This window comes from Electrona antarctica (genome assembly GCF_951216825.1).
Source record: "Electrona antarctica genome assembly, chromosome: 22".
NCBI lineage: Eukaryota > Metazoa > Chordata > Actinopteri > Myctophiformes > Myctophidae > Electrona > Electrona antarctica.
Genome location: NC_136805.1, coordinates 8,256,774 through 8,272,901, shown reverse-complemented (window position 1 = coordinate 8,272,901; position 16,128 = coordinate 8,256,774). Strand labels below are relative to the sequence as shown.

Genomic DNA, 16,128 nt, shown 5'->3' with positions numbered 1-16,128 from the left:
CTGTGGAAAATAAAGCTGTGCGCGGTTGTAAACGCAGAGGTTACGTATCATGGCCTGAACTCTTCAACCGCCATGTCCCCTCTCACTCGCTCAGGTCAAGCACTGCCAACCAACTGGAACCCCACAAGTCCAACAAACAAACTTGGGGAGACAGGGCCTTCGCAGTGGCTGCCCCTTCTCTGTGGAACTCACTCCCAACTCACATCAGAGTCGCATCAAACCCACCTTTTCAAACTGGCTTTCCCTACATAACCCCCCCACACACACACCCTTCTTGTTTGTCCTTTTTGATTTTGATTTCTAGTTTTTAAGCTTTTAACTAGTTTTTCTAATAAAATTGTTTTTACTTACGCACAGGTGAAAACGGCACTTCTGCATACTCCACATCTGATTTGGCCACCCAAACTGTGCACAAACTTGTGCTGTTATAGATGGATGTGAAATCTAAAAATTAACTAACAGATTTATTTTTTATGTACGATATATGGCTTATGATGAGAATACGTAGTATTGATGCTGGTATGGTCCTTTAAGAGAGCCTTTAATTTTCATTCAGATGAATACAGTGTCTCACTATCCCTTTTTTTTCCCCCCCCTTCCTTTTTAGCCGGATTTGCTGAACTTCAAAAAGGGTTGGATGATGAAGTTGGACGAGCAAAGCCAGGTACACTCAGAGCTTGCTAGGTCTACAGACAGCTTTACGTGTGTGGAAGTGCTCCTTTTTGGTCCATTCCACATCCTGTGTACTGTGTAATGTGCATGCAATGTGCATTTTACAACAAACCTTTTAATTTAGGCTCGCGCCGAACAGACACTGGCCTTGCACATCGTGGCAAGCCGTGGTGAAAGGAATAGGTTATCGTGGCGGGCACCAAAATGAGCGCTCCCTCCATGCGTTTCTGTTCTGCCAATTGCAGCCATTGTGTTTATTTCATACGATAAAATGCAATAATGTGCACTTGTAAAATACCCAATGTTTAACTGAAGCTCAAGTAGCTGCTGAGTGTGATGTAATGCATTCACTTTATGTCAGCAGTCATCAAAGAAGGGACTTGGTGGCTTAAGTTCAAACGACATCTGAAATGTCCACCCAAGCACCTCAGAATGTCTGTCTGTGTACCATTATATGGCCTTTACAGAGGTCTGGTCAGACTTTGATGTCAGAGCTTCAATGAGGACAGTTAAAAGAGCAAACCCAAGGCCCTTTGCACATGCATTTTACACAACATATGGACAGGGATGATGGTGTCAGCAGGAGCTGCAAACGCTCCTGCATCTCGTAGCGGCTTTTACAGACTGGGAATGTTATGTTATACACAACGTGAACAAACTCTAATTTCTCAAGTATCTCGTCGGTTTTTCATTACCCAAGTTGGCGGTTTTATGTTCTTCTGCATTGCGGTCTTTTGCTGTGACACCATTCTGTCTTTGAACTTTGTGTAACCCTGCTTTTTCTCTTCTCACCCCTCTCCGCTGCAGTGGAAAAAGTATTGGTTTGTGCTGACGGACCACAGCCTGCGATACTACAAGGACTCCATCGCTGAAGAGGTGACGCAGCTGATATTTTCTATTTGCTTATATTGATCTTGCCAATAATGTTTCCTGATCTTGTCGATTGTTAAATGTCATGTTTGACACGTTTGCGTCCCCTCAGGCTTCTGATCTGGATGGTGAGATTGACCTGTCTAGTTGCTACAATGTCACGGAGTACCAGGCGCAACGCAACTATGGTTTCCAAATACATGTGAGGGACAACTCCTTTCTCATAATAATAGACATTTTGTCGTTGTTTTAGCATACCACATGTTCGTCCGTTGAGGCCTAATCTATGTGTCTCATACCGACTGTCCAATGTTCAGACCCAGGAGGGCATGCACACTCTGTCAGCCATGACGGCAGGTATACGGAGGAATTGGATCCAGGCAGTCATGAAGAATGTGAGACCCTCCACCGCTCCTGATGTGGCGAGGTCAGTTTAACCATCTTAATATCGCTTGGCAATGCTGTTTACAGCAGATTAAACTCTTCATAAAACCTTGATCTCAGTGTTTCATTCGCAGCACCATATCAGATATGTATTAACCCATTTTGGGCGGGAACCCCTGTTGGTGTTAGCATTATGTTATGCTTTAGCTATTGAAAAATAGCAGATCTACAAGCTCATAGCGCGCCACCGAGTGGCGCGCTATGAGCTTGTAGGTCTGCTATTTTTGAAAAATCGAACGACTGACATAGAAACATAGCTTTTTCAGAAAATTGTCAGGATGTAGAAGACATTTATAGAATCTGATCTCAGGTCAAAATGGGTTAAACTAAATCATTTGCATAGCAGCAATAGTACAATTGCCATTGGTGCTGAATTACATCACAGCCGTGATGTTATGCATCATAACACTCTTCCTTGCATGTTCCATTGTTTAATTGATAACCCAATTAAGGCTACGAGTGTTTCAGTGTACCTTTTTTTAAATGTCTTGCCTGCCTTCAGCTCGACTGAGGACAACAGTTCCTTCTCTGCACTGGAGGGTCTGGTTAGACCAGATGTCACCCAGGACTCTCCTTCCTCTGAGGTGTCGTCGACGGAGCGAGACCCTGCGGCGGGCGTCAAGAAGAGCCGGGCCCGCGAGCGAAGAAAGGAAGGTCGTTCGAAGACCTTCGACTGGGCAGAGTTCCGACCCATCGCCCAGGCTCTGGCCCACCAGCGGGCCCAGGAGGCCGAAGGCCTGCAGGCAGACCTCGGAGACCTCGACCGGACTCGCAGGAGGGAAGAGAGGCGAAAGAGGTACGAGTCTGTGACTGGCACGGGTGCCGAGCCCCCGGCCGCTGTCGAGGGAGGGAGAATGGACTGTGAGAGTGGAGGGGGCGATGGACACACGGAGCTTGACGCGGGAGGTCCCTTAGCTGTGGAGACGCAGCAGCAGGTGGAGGAGGTGATTGAACAGCACTGGCAGCAGGTTGAGAACACACCCATACGGGATGAGAGGAGAGTTCCCCTGCCCGCAACTGTGCACACCAGAGAGGCGGCGGAGCTGGAGAAACTGTTGGAAAGTTACAAGAAAGGGGTACGTTTACACAGAGTGGCAGAATCTGTGGAAAGCGGGGAACAAAGCTCAGTCAATTTAACCATTTACTGTTCTATCTTTCTACTATCTACTATATTTTTGTATGGCTCGCCCCCTTTCCAGGTAGAAGAGCTGAAGGTGCAACTGGGCAGCTGTCACCAGCAGCTGGTCGACTCCAACCAGCACAAGCAGGAGTTAGAAACCCAGCTGAGAACAGCCCTGGACAGAGAGCAGGACTTCCGTTCAGGCTACATCTCCCCGGTGAGTCATCAGATTACTAGTCGCTACGTATTCAGTGCTGTACTGCATTATGATGTGATGTCTTGGAAAAGGCCTGCTGTTGGGTTTCATGCATTCGTTCGGAACTGAGCAGTATTTTCCTTTCATTTTGTAACAATCTTTGCATGTTGTATTTTGTTGTAAGAAACTGACAGGCCTCGATGCTACAAAACGACTACAGATATGTGCCTTTGCATGAGTTCATTGCATGCGAAGAAAAACATGGAGATCTTATTACTACTTTGGCTTCTATCAGCGTATCTCTTATTTATGTGATGGATTAGGCTTGTGTAGAGGATAGAGTTCAAGAACTTACGCTGGAAGGAAGTTGATTTGCTGAATATTCAATTGGGTATGAACCAAATAACATTGGTCGTCATTATTAACGGGATTATACTTTTTGGCTATTAAATGTTTGGCTTGAAATATATAACCTCTCAGCTTGTCTAATTATTTGCATGGAAGTCCGAATTTCATTTTCTTTTAACTACTATAGACCATCCTTTTTTTTCTTTAACAAATGTCATCAGCCATGCCGTGGCTTAATTTGATTTTGTTGGGTTGAATCCCGTTGACCTTGTGCGTGTGGATATGTTTCTAGGTTTGTGACAAATTAAGTCTATCTATTTGTATTTACATACAACATACAGATGTTCAGACATGCTATAAAAAATGTTATTTCTTTCCATGAGTTTCTTTTAAATCTTTAGAATATGTTTGTAATCATTATGAAAACATGTACATTTTGTTTTGTCTTGTTTCAGAAATATTACATTCCAGGGTTTTGCAAGACTGTGGTGAAATCTTATCACTTTTATTTTATGAGAATTGCATTTCTAGGCTATGCTTTAGAAGAGGCACGACAGAAATCCAACATCTCTCTCAACAAACCTTATGTTTAGTGAAAGACAGTGAATGAGTGGTGCAAATAACTGAAAATGTATGTACGTGTTTTTGTTGGACTTGGTCTTCTGTTCTTCCATCCCTCATCCCTCAGTAAACCATCCAGCTGAAACTAATTCTGCATCACTTACCCCATGAAATAACCTTTAACCATTTAGTGTGCATGCTCTGTCGTGATTAACTAACATCGGCCATTAAATCTCTTTCCTATGCTTTCAATTCACATAATTTAGGCCTAATTAAATTGGAATGATGTTTTTTTTTATATATATATCATTAGTGTTCATCAACATACTTTGAAGTTAAACATTAATCATTTGGGAATGTTTAATTCAATGTCACATTTTAGAGGGAAAATGGGGGGAAATAATTAATTAGTTGACCCTTGAAACAATTAGCAAGCTTGTGTGTCCCCTGCTGTGTGTTAACCAACTGTCTGGTCCCCTTTTCCAAGCTGGAGCACCCAGCTCTGGAGGCTGATGTGACGCCCCAGACGAAGAGGCCGGAACTGGTTAGTTCTCAAGCACAGAGCTTGACAAAGAAGTACCAGGAGACCAAAGAGCTCCTGCAGCTGCAAGAACTGAAAAAGCGCAATATGCAGGCACAGCTTGGCCTCTCACTTTCTCACCTCTCCATCAAGGAACCTTATCTTTCTGAACCCCCACAAACCCCCACTCTGGAAAGCCCTCCCCCAGAACCTATCCAAAAGACAGTTAGCCTCCTGCTCCATGATAGCACGGAGAGGATTCAAGAGCTAGAGGACTTGATAGCTGGAAACCCTCTGACTCTTAATGGTTTGGTGAACTTATTACGGTCACACAGTTGCAGTCAGGAGGCAATGGAACACAATAGCTTCCATAATCTCTTGGAGACCTGGAAATATCAACAGGAGGTAGAGAATGAGACCATGAAGAAGAGCTTAGCCATGGCAGGAGAAAGCATCCGCAGCTACGAAACCCGTCTGCTAACCATGGAGGATATGGTAGGGAAGGTTCAGAGGCAAAAGTTGGAAAGCTTAAAAAACCCATACTGTCCCATCTCAAAAATCGAAGACCATTCGGAAATGAACGAGGTGACGGTAGCAATGCTGTCCCAGCGGGTGGAGCTGTTGTCCAGCGAGAACTGGGCGCTGAACCAAAGATATCAAGAAATGGTGAACCAGCTGACTGAAGCCGACAGAGAGATCGACAGGCTGAAAGCCGAGTTGGTCGACCTGCAGGGCAGCAAACAGCACTACCTCATCATGGAGGAACTGAATAGAGTCAAGGCTCAACTGGCAGAGAACCAGGCCAACGCCATCGACAGGGAGTATTATGAGAGGGAGCTAAACGACAAGTCTCTGAGGCTTCACGAAGCTCTGGTGACATTGGAGGAGCTGGGGAACAGCCTGAAGGACACAGAGAAGAAACTGCAGTTGAAGGAAGCCACGCTGAAAGGTCTGGGATTCCAGTTGGCGAATAACGACGACAACGACGAGACGCTGTCGGAGAAAGAGCATCTCAGGGAGCTGCTTGAAGCCTCTGAGGCCAAGTTGCTTGAAAGAGAGACGGCCCTGCAGACCACGGAGCAGCGCTGTTTAGAACTCTCGGCACAGACCAGTGAACTAATCACTAGAATCCAGGAATCTGAGAGAATCAATAGTCAGAAACTATTAGAGGCAGAAAATGAACTACGGATGTCAAAAGATACGTTAGAGATGACTGCAAGTATGGAAGAAAAGATGCGTGTTGCACGGGTTGAACGGGTAATTCATGTGGGCGAGAGGCAGGGTGCAGAAGGACTTCATGTGGGCGAGAGGCAGGGTGCAGAAGGACTTATTAAGCAAGTAGTCAGAGAGTTTGAGTTGAAGGCTCAAGCACTTCATCGGGTATTGCAGATGTTATCGAAGGTGGACGTCAATGTAGAGAAACTACTCGGTGGTTTGAAAAGCACTTTACTTATCACAGAATACCTTGGATGTCCTAACGTGGCGTCATTTAACGTGAGTCAGAAAATTTTGAAGAGATTAGTATTCGAGGGAGAGTTCTGGAGCCAGCTGTTGAGTATTACTGAAGAGAGACCAGAAGACGAGGCAGGAAATACACAAAGCTTTGAGAGGCTTTTGGCAGAACGTATGATGGCGGAGAGGAGCATGTTGCTTTTGATGAGAAGGATTTGTCCGCAAGAAAAAATGGAAGTTGATAGCGAGGTGTTTGTGACAGAGTCGAGCCTCTCGGACATGTACAGCTGGCTCAATAATGAAACCAACGCTCTCATCCTGGATGACCTCAGAGAGATCCTGGAAGAGAAGGTTTATTTACTGAAGCAGATAATCTCCACTTTGAAGTCCAAAAAAGATGACAAGCTCCTGTCTGTGATTCTAGCTAGTTTCAACTCTGGTGATCGACCGAAACACTGTCACGAATATATTTTAGATGCCTTTAGAGAAGCGCACTTGTCTTATGTCAGCATTAGACTGAAGTATGAACATAACGCAGAGCTACAGCAAAAGCAGACACACATTCAGAATGGCAGCTTGGACTGTGCAAACTGTCCTAAACTGAGAGAGCTCACACGAGATATACAATCCCAACTGGCAGATCTTCAGAATCGGCTATCTGAAGCAACGGTGAGAAGGGACACAGAGTCACTAGCTCACATTCAGATCGAAGGACAGCCTATAGACTCGCTGGATAAAGCCATTGAACTTCAAGACATGATAGCCAGACATCGGAAGGAGCTGCGGGAGGTCAAGGACGCATATGAGCAGGAAGCGGAAAACCTGAGGCAGGACGTTGCTAAGGCCGGCGAGGTGCTCCGTCTCCGCTCCGAGGAAAACATCAAAGAGATAGACTCGCTCACCGCCTGCATGGAGAACCTGGCGAAGAAGCATGAGCTGGAAAGGAGCGTTCTCCTAGAGAAGTTTGAGCGTGAAATGGAGGAGCTGCGATGCGTGGTGACTCCAGCGAGCGCCTTTGCGGTCAGGGATGATCCCACTACTCTACCCCCAGCATCCACCCTCAAGGAGCGTATCCAGGAGCTGGTGGCCCAGGTCTCGGCCTTGACCGAAGAGATGAGGCGACGCGAGCAGCAGGGCGACAACGTGACACTGCGGCGGAAATATGACAAAGACCTGGAGAATCTGAAGGTGGCAGCACTCCCTGTCCTTGCCCGTCCTCCATCCGTGACGCCTTGTGTTCCCTTGTGGCAGACCCCCAGATCCCCCGTCCCCTTACCCTGCCTTCCTAACCTCGCCCACCCTCACTCCCGCTCTTCGTTCTGTAAACCAGTTTTCCCCCATGTTGCATGATCACTAACCCTCTCTTGAGTGCATGTTGTGATTGTTAAAGCTGCAGTAGGTTTGTACCGAGGAACCCATTTTGTGGACGTTTTTGCGCTGCAATTTCTTGATTATTTGAGTTAGTCTCAAGTAACCAAGATTTGACATTGGCTATCTGATCATTTCATTTGACACTGTAAGATGCTGTCCCACAATTTTCGTGGAACCAGTCATTTGAGGCTATATTAATATGAAATGAGTTCCTCTTGTGTTAGTCCAGTGTGCTTATTAATCCAATCTTTTACTCTGGTATTGGCAAAGAGGTTGACCCTTTTTTCTTTTATTTGAAGTAATTTATTTGGAGCCAAAAGTAGATTTTTTTTAAATCATGGTTTTGGAACTTATTTTAGCCTTTATTCAAACATGGGTCCAATCTCTTTTCCTTTAGCTGTGATAACGTTAACATTTCAACCTTCTTGGCTCTGATTAATATGAAATTAATTGAACCGTCTTGTATAATATTTAATTATAGAATTTCTTTTTTTTTCTACAAATATATGAGAGAATTTATCTTAGTTTTATTCCACCTACAGAACTAGGTTTGGCTTCGCCTTTTTGGGTCTTAATTTTCTAATGTTACAATTAAAGTCAGTGGAAGTATTGCATTGAGCTAAAGGCTAATACAGTCATGTTTGTTGTGAATTAGAGGAACGGCAATGTATTCCTTCCATCCACTCTGAAATATATGGAAATAATTTGTGTTACCATGTAACTTAATTAGTCCTCACCATTACAAGCTACGTAAATAGTCTGGATTGGTCGAGCGGAACCCATTGCACTCCTCAAACAGGATATGAGCTTTTGTACACATGCAGACACACACACACACACACACACACACACACACAAATCTGTATCAACAGTAAACAAAGTGCAGGTGCTCTGTGATGTAAGACCAGAGAGTCTCCATATGCCCAGCGGGAGAGACTTGGCTCACTCAGTCTCTCACAGTCAGTTCCTGCGCTACTCTGAGTTCTCAGGGCTTTTATCCCTATGAAAACAGACTGGGGCTGCAGCCTGTTTTAACTGCTGCAGAGAGGGAGGAGCGCAGGCCAGGGCACCACCGTTGACTGGGTCCTCAGATTAGTGGCAGTGAATAGAGGACGGATGTAGGCCTAGGTTTGGGGTCAAGCCAGTCGGAAAGGCCATTCAAATCTCCTCTTGTGGAAACGTGCACTGTTAATTATAATAGCACTGTGAATGGCTCTTTTCTAAAAGTGTGCTGATTAGGATTACCTTCCCTCCCCCTTCTCCAGTCCATACCACCCAAAGGTGTAAATACAAACTTGCCGGTCTTGCATAATTCGACACAGATGGGCATGCCAAAAATACCTCATGCCGACCAGGCGTCTGTTTCCAGAGGCATCTGAACCCCCCCCCCCCCCCACACACACACACACACACACTGATCATTTCGTTAGGGCCAATGCAGATTATGTTGTGTACACGTTTTCAACCAGACTTGAACTCGTTTTAAAAATTGGCATTCGGTCAAGTTGTCAGTGCATTAATAGCCTTTAGGTGCATAGGGTTTAACCCATTTTGGGCGGGAACCCCTGTTGGTGTTAGCATTATGTTATGCTTTAGCTATTGAAAAATAGCAGATCTACAAGCTCATAGCGCGCCACCGAGTGGTGCACTACGAGCTTGTAGGTCTGCTATTTTTGAAAAATCGAAGAACGACTGACATAAACATAGCTTTTTCAGAAAACTGTCAGGATGTAGAAGACATTTTTAGAATCTGATCTCAGGTCAGAATGGGTTAAAGGCACATGTTTGTATTACCCACTTCTCTCACTGCTTCGATGTATTCCGTGCCTTTCTCTTAACATCTTTGTACTCATACAGGCTCATCTTGCTCGTGGCTAACAGGCTGCAGCTTGTTATTAAATGGATGATGATGATCAGCAGCAGATAACTTGTGTGTGTGTGTGTGTGTGTGTGTGTGGGGCCCAGGAGGTTTTTACATCCCAGCTCACATTGGCCAGCTAGGGGAACCTCTTGGTCCCGTCACAGATGACCTGTATGCTCAACCGTTGCCTCTGAACCCCCTCCTATGTATCGTTTAGGCCACCTGTGAGCGGGGCTTCATGGCCATGGAGGAGTCGCACCAGAAGGTGGTGGACGAGCTCCAGAGGAAGCACCTGAGAGAGCTGGAGAACCTCCACGAGGAGAAGGAGAGGCTGCTGGCCGAGGAGACTGCAGCAACCATAGCTGGTAAATGGAACCTGGGATGAAGAACCCTTTTTTTTACAAAAGTTGATAATTATGTATATTGACCAAAAAAAGATATAAATAAATAAATAAAGATATAGGAGAGCTGGAGCTGCTCCTAGATAGCCTGGCTAATAAGCCAGACTCAAATCACACTGTCGTGTGGTATTTGAGTCTGGAGATGCTGGGTATGGATCTTGTTTCCCGGGGGGCGGGTTCAAACATTTTCTCTTTGATGCAATTGGTCAGAGCTACTGTCAGTCAAAGGTCTCAAGCATAGACATATATACATAGACGCCTCATTTGCCGCTGCAGTTCATTGGAGCGACGTGTATCCCAATGAAGGCGGAAGTGCAGTGCTGAAGGCTTTTTTTTTTTTTTTTAACAAATCTTTATAACAGTCATGACAATATACATTACAAGACAAGACAAGACAAACAAACAAACACAGACAACAACGTTATTAACAATACAACATCAGAGCTAGGGGGGATTAGATTACTAACAGAAAACATTAAAGAGTGAACACAAAGCAACAGTTCTCCGCAACTTTCTTATTTAGAAGTGCTGAAGGCATTTGCTGAAGGCGACTTCGTCGCTGCCCAAGTTACGTCACTCATGTGACTCCTCCATGTCTCTCGCTGTCACTCAAGTGACTACTGGCCAATCACAGCACGTATTTTCCGGGACTTATGTTACGCACGCGGAAGCTTGACAAGCTTCCGCTTTGCTTCCGCTATTCTTCGCAAGGAATGTCGGGAAAATAGTGCCTTAAATTTTGACACACGCCTCAGAGCCGGAAGGGGCGTCTATGTATATATGTCTATGGTCTCAAGCATTGAACGTCACTGTACCAAAGCCCGCCCATATTGCATACCGTGTTCCGATTGGCCACACCAGTTCTCTGGTGTAGGAAATGGGCGTACAATAAATTGAGCCTCTCCAGACCGTAATCCGCCGGCAGGCAATTTATTTTTTGCCAACGGCTGATTCGGTCTGGCTTATTAGCCAGGCTAGCTCCTGGAGGGGTCTAACATCAGCTCACGTAGACCAGGAAGAGTGCAGTGTCAACAATGCATGGAGTGGTGTTGTCACATCATCTAGAACAGATGTAAACAAAAAAACAAAAACCAATTGCGCGATTGAATAGGAGTTCTAGCGTTAGACCCCTCCAGCAGCAGCTGAAGGACCAGCTCCAGATTCAGCTCCCCTATATCTTTTTTTTTTTGTTGGTCAATATACATAATTATCAACTTACTTTTGTAAAAAAAAAAAAAAGGGTTAGGGAGAAATTCCCATTTAAGACAGTACATATCTGAAGGCATTACAGACTAGTAAATGCATGTGATCACAAATGCATGTGATCACTGATTTTACCAACCATACAGTACAGTACTTTTAAGCTCATTGGACACATTGGCGTGGGGTTATTATGCTCTGCAGTGAAAGTGGTTACACATGTAAGAAAGAGTTTGCCGGTTCTCCACTCAGTAAAGCCCTTTGTTTTTTTGTTGTTGCCATAGCAATTGAAGCAATGAAGAATGCCCACCGGTCGGAGCTGGAGAAGGAGCTGGACAAGGCCCGCAAGGCTAACAACAACACGGAGAATGCAGACATAGAGGAGATTCGCAGACAGTACGAGTAAGTTTGCTTCCTTCGCTGCTCCAGTACTGTATCCTCTGGTAGGATACAACACAGTAAAAAACGATTTCATGTTAAGGACACCAAACATGTAATCGGCCGCCGACCCCCATCTGAAAATATGTTGTTCCAGGGACCCCCCAGAAGCAAAGATATGAGTTAAAAACGTTCGCTGGGAAAGAATATATATTCAATGATTTGAGACACATTTTCACGATAAAAAAAATAAATAAGCTACCGGTATCTACAAGCTCGTAGCGTGGCACTCGGTGCCGAGCTATGAGCTTGTAGATCTGCTCTTTTCAACAGATGACACAGATCTGACACAGATCTTAATGGGTTAACTCAGATGTGGCGGTGAGTGGTTTTTCCCCCCACATCTGTCGTTTTATTATTGATAGCACGTTTGAGTCAAACTAGCTGGTTCCTCTTGCCTTTGCTTATTTAAAGGATGACTTGTTTAATTTGATTTTGGCAATGATCCGATGTTAATAGTCCCAGTCTCTTCTGCTGTTCCATATGTCTAGTTGCGACATGAGCAGACTAGACAGACATACTGGGTGTTGACTTGACTTCCCACCTGCCTGTCCTCTGCATGCTATGACACATCACACCACATCACCTGGGGAGCTGCAGGTGTTGAGACCTGCCACATGACATTCCCATCAGAAAACTTGAGCATTTATTAAGGTCAAGTCCATGGAAATGTGTGTGTGTTTTTTTTAATGAGTCTATTCCATGAGTTTCTCTACAATCAGATTGTAACACAATCTGATTGAAAACGGTAAGCATGAAACGGCTGTAAAAATCTATTTTAGTTGTGCCCTTTCTTCGATCCAGGACCATTGTTTGTCTGTGTTTTCTGGACTAACTTACTGATCCCGCTTTGTGAAACTAAGCAACTGGGCAGAAGGTCTCCTATAGTCCGCTGCTTGCCAGCTGTAACCAAGGCAACAGGTGATGGGTAGCAAAATATGACCCTGCCAAACATGGAATTACAATGTCCCACAGACCGGACTCCAGTCTGGTCTGTGTGACATTGAATTTATCTGTTTTTCTCTGCCATTCTGCCCCACTGTATGCTCCTAATCAGACATCAATCAACCTCATTCAGGCTCAAAGCGTGAACTTAAAAGCAAAGGCAGGCCAGAATAATTCAGAATTTATGCCGCTGTAGCTCTTGTTTGAACTCTCTTGAATGTCTCGTGTGTCTTATCGCGGTGTGTTTCAGAGAGGAGCTGTGTTCGTTCCAGCGGGAGATCGAGGTGCTGTCGGAGCAGTATTCCCAGAAGTGCCTGGAGAACGCCCACCTGGCCCAGGCACTGGAGGCCGAGAGGCAGGCCCTCAGGCAGTGTCAGAGAGAGAACCAGGAGCTCAACGCACACAATCAGGTGCACAAGTCGTTACTGTACACTACGCACACACAACACAGCTGCTCACAGGCAACATGGCTGCTCACACGCATTCTCCTTGGAGAAACCGTGGCTTGCTAGCCTCGACATTTGCATGTGATGCATGAACATACACATGAATCATGTGTCACGGTTTCCCTGGTGCTGAAGCTTTCCTTTACCTACTGAATTGAGACGGTAGTTGTTTGTGTTTCTTAGGAGCTGAACAACCGTTTGGCGGCAGAGATCACAAAGATGCGCCAGATGACCAGTGAAGAGAAAGACTCGGGGACCACCATACAGGGCAAGGAGCTCTACGAGTTAGAGGTACCCTCACCTTTTACTCTTGAAACTTTTTATTTTTTTTAAGTGTACATTATGGTTCCCTCTGTGTACCGTAATGACACTAATAGTGGCAGATGCAAATTTACCTTAATCATTGCAGAGTTTCCACTGTGAGCGTCTGTAATCCGATGTATGGAGGTTAATAAGATTGTTGCTCAGTATTAAGTTGCATGTCTTTTCCACATGCCAGGTGATGCTGAGGGTGAAGGAATCTGAGGTCCAGTACCTGAAGCAGGAAATCAACTCGCTGAAAGATGAACTCCAGTCTGCCCAAAGAGTATGTTTCTCTTCATTTGACTTGGCTTCCTTCTCAGGCACTTCAGGATGAAAATTTCTTAGGCACGGGGGGTTGAAGTGAAGGGTAAACAATGTAGATAATACTCAATTGACCCTTTATCCGAGATCTTATAGCGTGTGTGTGTGTGTGTGTGTGTGTGTGTGTGTGTGTATGCGTGTGTGCAGGACAAGAAATATTCAACTGATAAGTATAAGGACATCTATACAGAGCTGAGCATTGTCAAGGCCAAAGCCGAGCGGGATCTGGGGCGGCTCAGAGACCAGCTGCAGCTGGCCCACGAGGCACTGGGGGAGCCCTCACTGGAGGAGATGGAGAGAGGAGGATACGGTAGGAGAACCGCTCACACTGCAAATAATCAAATGCTTACCATTAAACTATGAGATGAGATGAGATGAGATATACTTTATTAATCCCCGAGGGGAAATTGAAGCGTTACAACAGCACACTGTGACACATAGAAAGCTAAAACTACTGGACAGACATAAACACAAATGGACATAAACCACACAAGACCAGCACCACCAAGGACCTTATGCCAATTGGGGGGAGGAAGTTCTTATGCATTCGCATTGTATAGTCAGATAGCAGTTGGCATAATAGAGAGTCTGTATCGTTCCGTGTGCATCCTCGGGGGGGGAGTATGAGCCTACGGCTGAAAGTGCTCACCCTATCTTGCAGCACACCATAGAAGGTGTGGCAATTGGCATATGGTCCTTGGTGGTGCAGTCCCACACTTGCCAGGAGTACCTTGCTATTTAAGTGTCCATTGTCTTCACTAGATATAATGAAGTCCAAAAGCAACCCAGACATCCTCAAGATGGCAGCTGCTGCAGCTAAACGCTCTGAGCGAACCCTGAGGTCAAAGGTAGGTTGCCGAAAACTAGGGAGGCCATTACTAGTCCTCAAACCCATAGGGAGGCCATTACTAGTCCTCAAACCCATCTACTGTAGCTGTTACTAGTCCTCAAACCCACCTACTGTAGCTGTTACTAGTCCTCCAACCCATCTACTGTAGCTGTTACTAGTCCTCAAACCCACCTACTGTAGCTGTTACTAGTCCTCAAACCCACCTACTGTAGCTGTTACTAGTCCTCCAACCCATCTACTGTAGCTGTTACTAGTCCTCAAACCCATCTACTGTAGCTGTTACTAGTCCTCAAACCCATCTACTGTAGCTGTTACTAGTCCTCCAACCCATCTACTGTAGCTGTTACTAGTCATCAAACCCATCTACTGTAGCTGTTACTAGTCCTCCAACCCATCTACTGTAGCTGTTACTAGTCCTCCAACCCATCTACTGTAGCTGTTACTAGTCCTCAAACCCATCTACTGTAGCTGTTACTAGTCCTCCAACCCATCTACTGTAGCTGTTACTAGTCCTCCAACCCATCTACTGTAGCTGTTACTAGTCCTCAAACCCATCTACTGTAGCTGTTACTAGTCCTCCAACCCATCTACTGTAGCTGTTACTAGTCCTCCAACCCATCTACTGTAGCTGTTACTAGTCCTCAAACCCACCTACTGTAGCTGTTACTAGTCCTCAAACCCATCTACTGTAGCTGTTACTAGTCCTCAAACCCACCTACTGTAGCTGTTACTAGTCCTCCAACCCATCTACTGTAGCTGTTACTAGTCCTCCAACCCATCTACTGTAGCTGTTACTAGTCCTCAAACCCATCTACTGTAGCTGTTACTAGTCCTCCAACCCATCTACTGTAGCTGTTACTAGTCCTCCAACCCATCTACTGTAGCTGTTACTAGTCCTCCAGCCCATCTACTGTAGCTGTTACTAGTCCTCAAACCCATCTACTGTAGCTGTTACTAGTCCTCAAACCCACCTACTGTAGCTGTTACTAGTCCTCCAACCCATCTACTGTAGCTGTTACTAGTCCTCAAACCCATCTACTGTAGCTGTTACTAGTCCTCAAACCCACCTACTGTAGCTGTTACTAGTCCTCCAACCCATCTACTGTAGCTGTTACTAGTCCTCCAACCCATCTACTGTAGCTGTTACTAGTCCTCAAACCCATCTACTGTAGCTGTTACTAGTCCTCAAACCCATCTACTGTAGCTGTTACTAGTCCTCAAACACATCTACTGTAGCTGTTACTAGTCCTCAAACCCATCTACTGTAGCCGTTCCCTTTCAATTAGAATGTAATCTTCATTACACTGGATTGCTGAATGATTGTCTTTTTCTGAACAGTGATTAATTTTGCCAGTAGAGGTCTCTCATAACAGCTGGATTTAGTGTGTTAAATACAATAAACAAGTCATGTAGCATGCCATACTGCCATCTACAGGTCAATTGTTTTATTACCTGTATTATTGAACGGTGCGCCACATAATATGGCAATGTTATTGCCAAGCTGCACACACACTCACACACACACACACACACACTTAGAATGACCTTCATAATTATGGACTTTGTTGCACCAGTAACACTGTAGTTGCTTAACACACGCTTGCTGGTGTGTTTTGTTCTTTTCCCCCCTTCTGTTCTCAGTCTGTGAATCGTGACATGCCCTGGGACAGTTAGGGCTGCTGGAGACGTTTAGGCCTTCTACCCTTCTCCTTTTAGGTAAACCAACCGGACCCCTCCACCAGTGTCAACCACTTCCTGTTTTCCTTCACCTCTTAAAGCACTGTGTGGCTCTCTCTCTGACGGTGTCAC

General features: G+C 45.3%; 1 protein-coding gene across 5 annotated transcripts in view; it reads left to right on the top strand.

Moving 5' to 3' along the window:
• The window catches only part of LOC306915362 (myosin phosphatase Rho interacting protein), a 50,964-nt gene that overhangs the window by 33,233 nt on the left and 1,603 nt on the right, over positions 1–16,128 (top strand). Inside the window, exons 10-24 of one of the 5 annotated variants that reach the window (XM_079492679.1) lie at positions 608–664; positions 1,480–1,548; positions 1,655–1,744; positions 1,860–1,969; positions 2,489–3,062; positions 3,186–3,323; positions 4,699–7,371; positions 9,633–9,780; positions 11,301–11,418; positions 12,650–12,809; positions 13,029–13,136; positions 13,345–13,431; positions 13,617–13,779; positions 14,232–14,317; positions 15,961–16,035. In XM_079492679.1, coding sequence (XP_079348805.1) covers positions 608–664; positions 1,480–1,548; positions 1,655–1,744; positions 1,860–1,969; positions 2,489–3,062; positions 3,186–3,323; positions 4,699–7,371; positions 9,633–9,780; positions 11,301–11,418; positions 12,650–12,809; positions 13,029–13,136; positions 13,345–13,431; positions 13,617–13,779; positions 14,232–14,317; positions 15,961–15,993 — 4,614 coding nt within the window. In that variant the 3' untranslated portion in view covers positions 15,994–16,035. The remainder of the gene's footprint in view (positions 1–607; positions 665–1,479; positions 1,549–1,654; positions 1,745–1,859; positions 1,970–2,488; positions 3,063–3,185; positions 3,324–4,698; positions 7,372–9,632; positions 9,781–11,300; positions 11,419–12,649; positions 12,810–13,028; positions 13,137–13,344; positions 13,432–13,616; positions 13,780–14,231; positions 14,318–15,960; positions 16,036–16,128) is intronic. The other 4 variants (XM_079492678.1, XM_079492681.1, XM_079492680.1 and 1 more) reach the window with 4 other exon arrangements.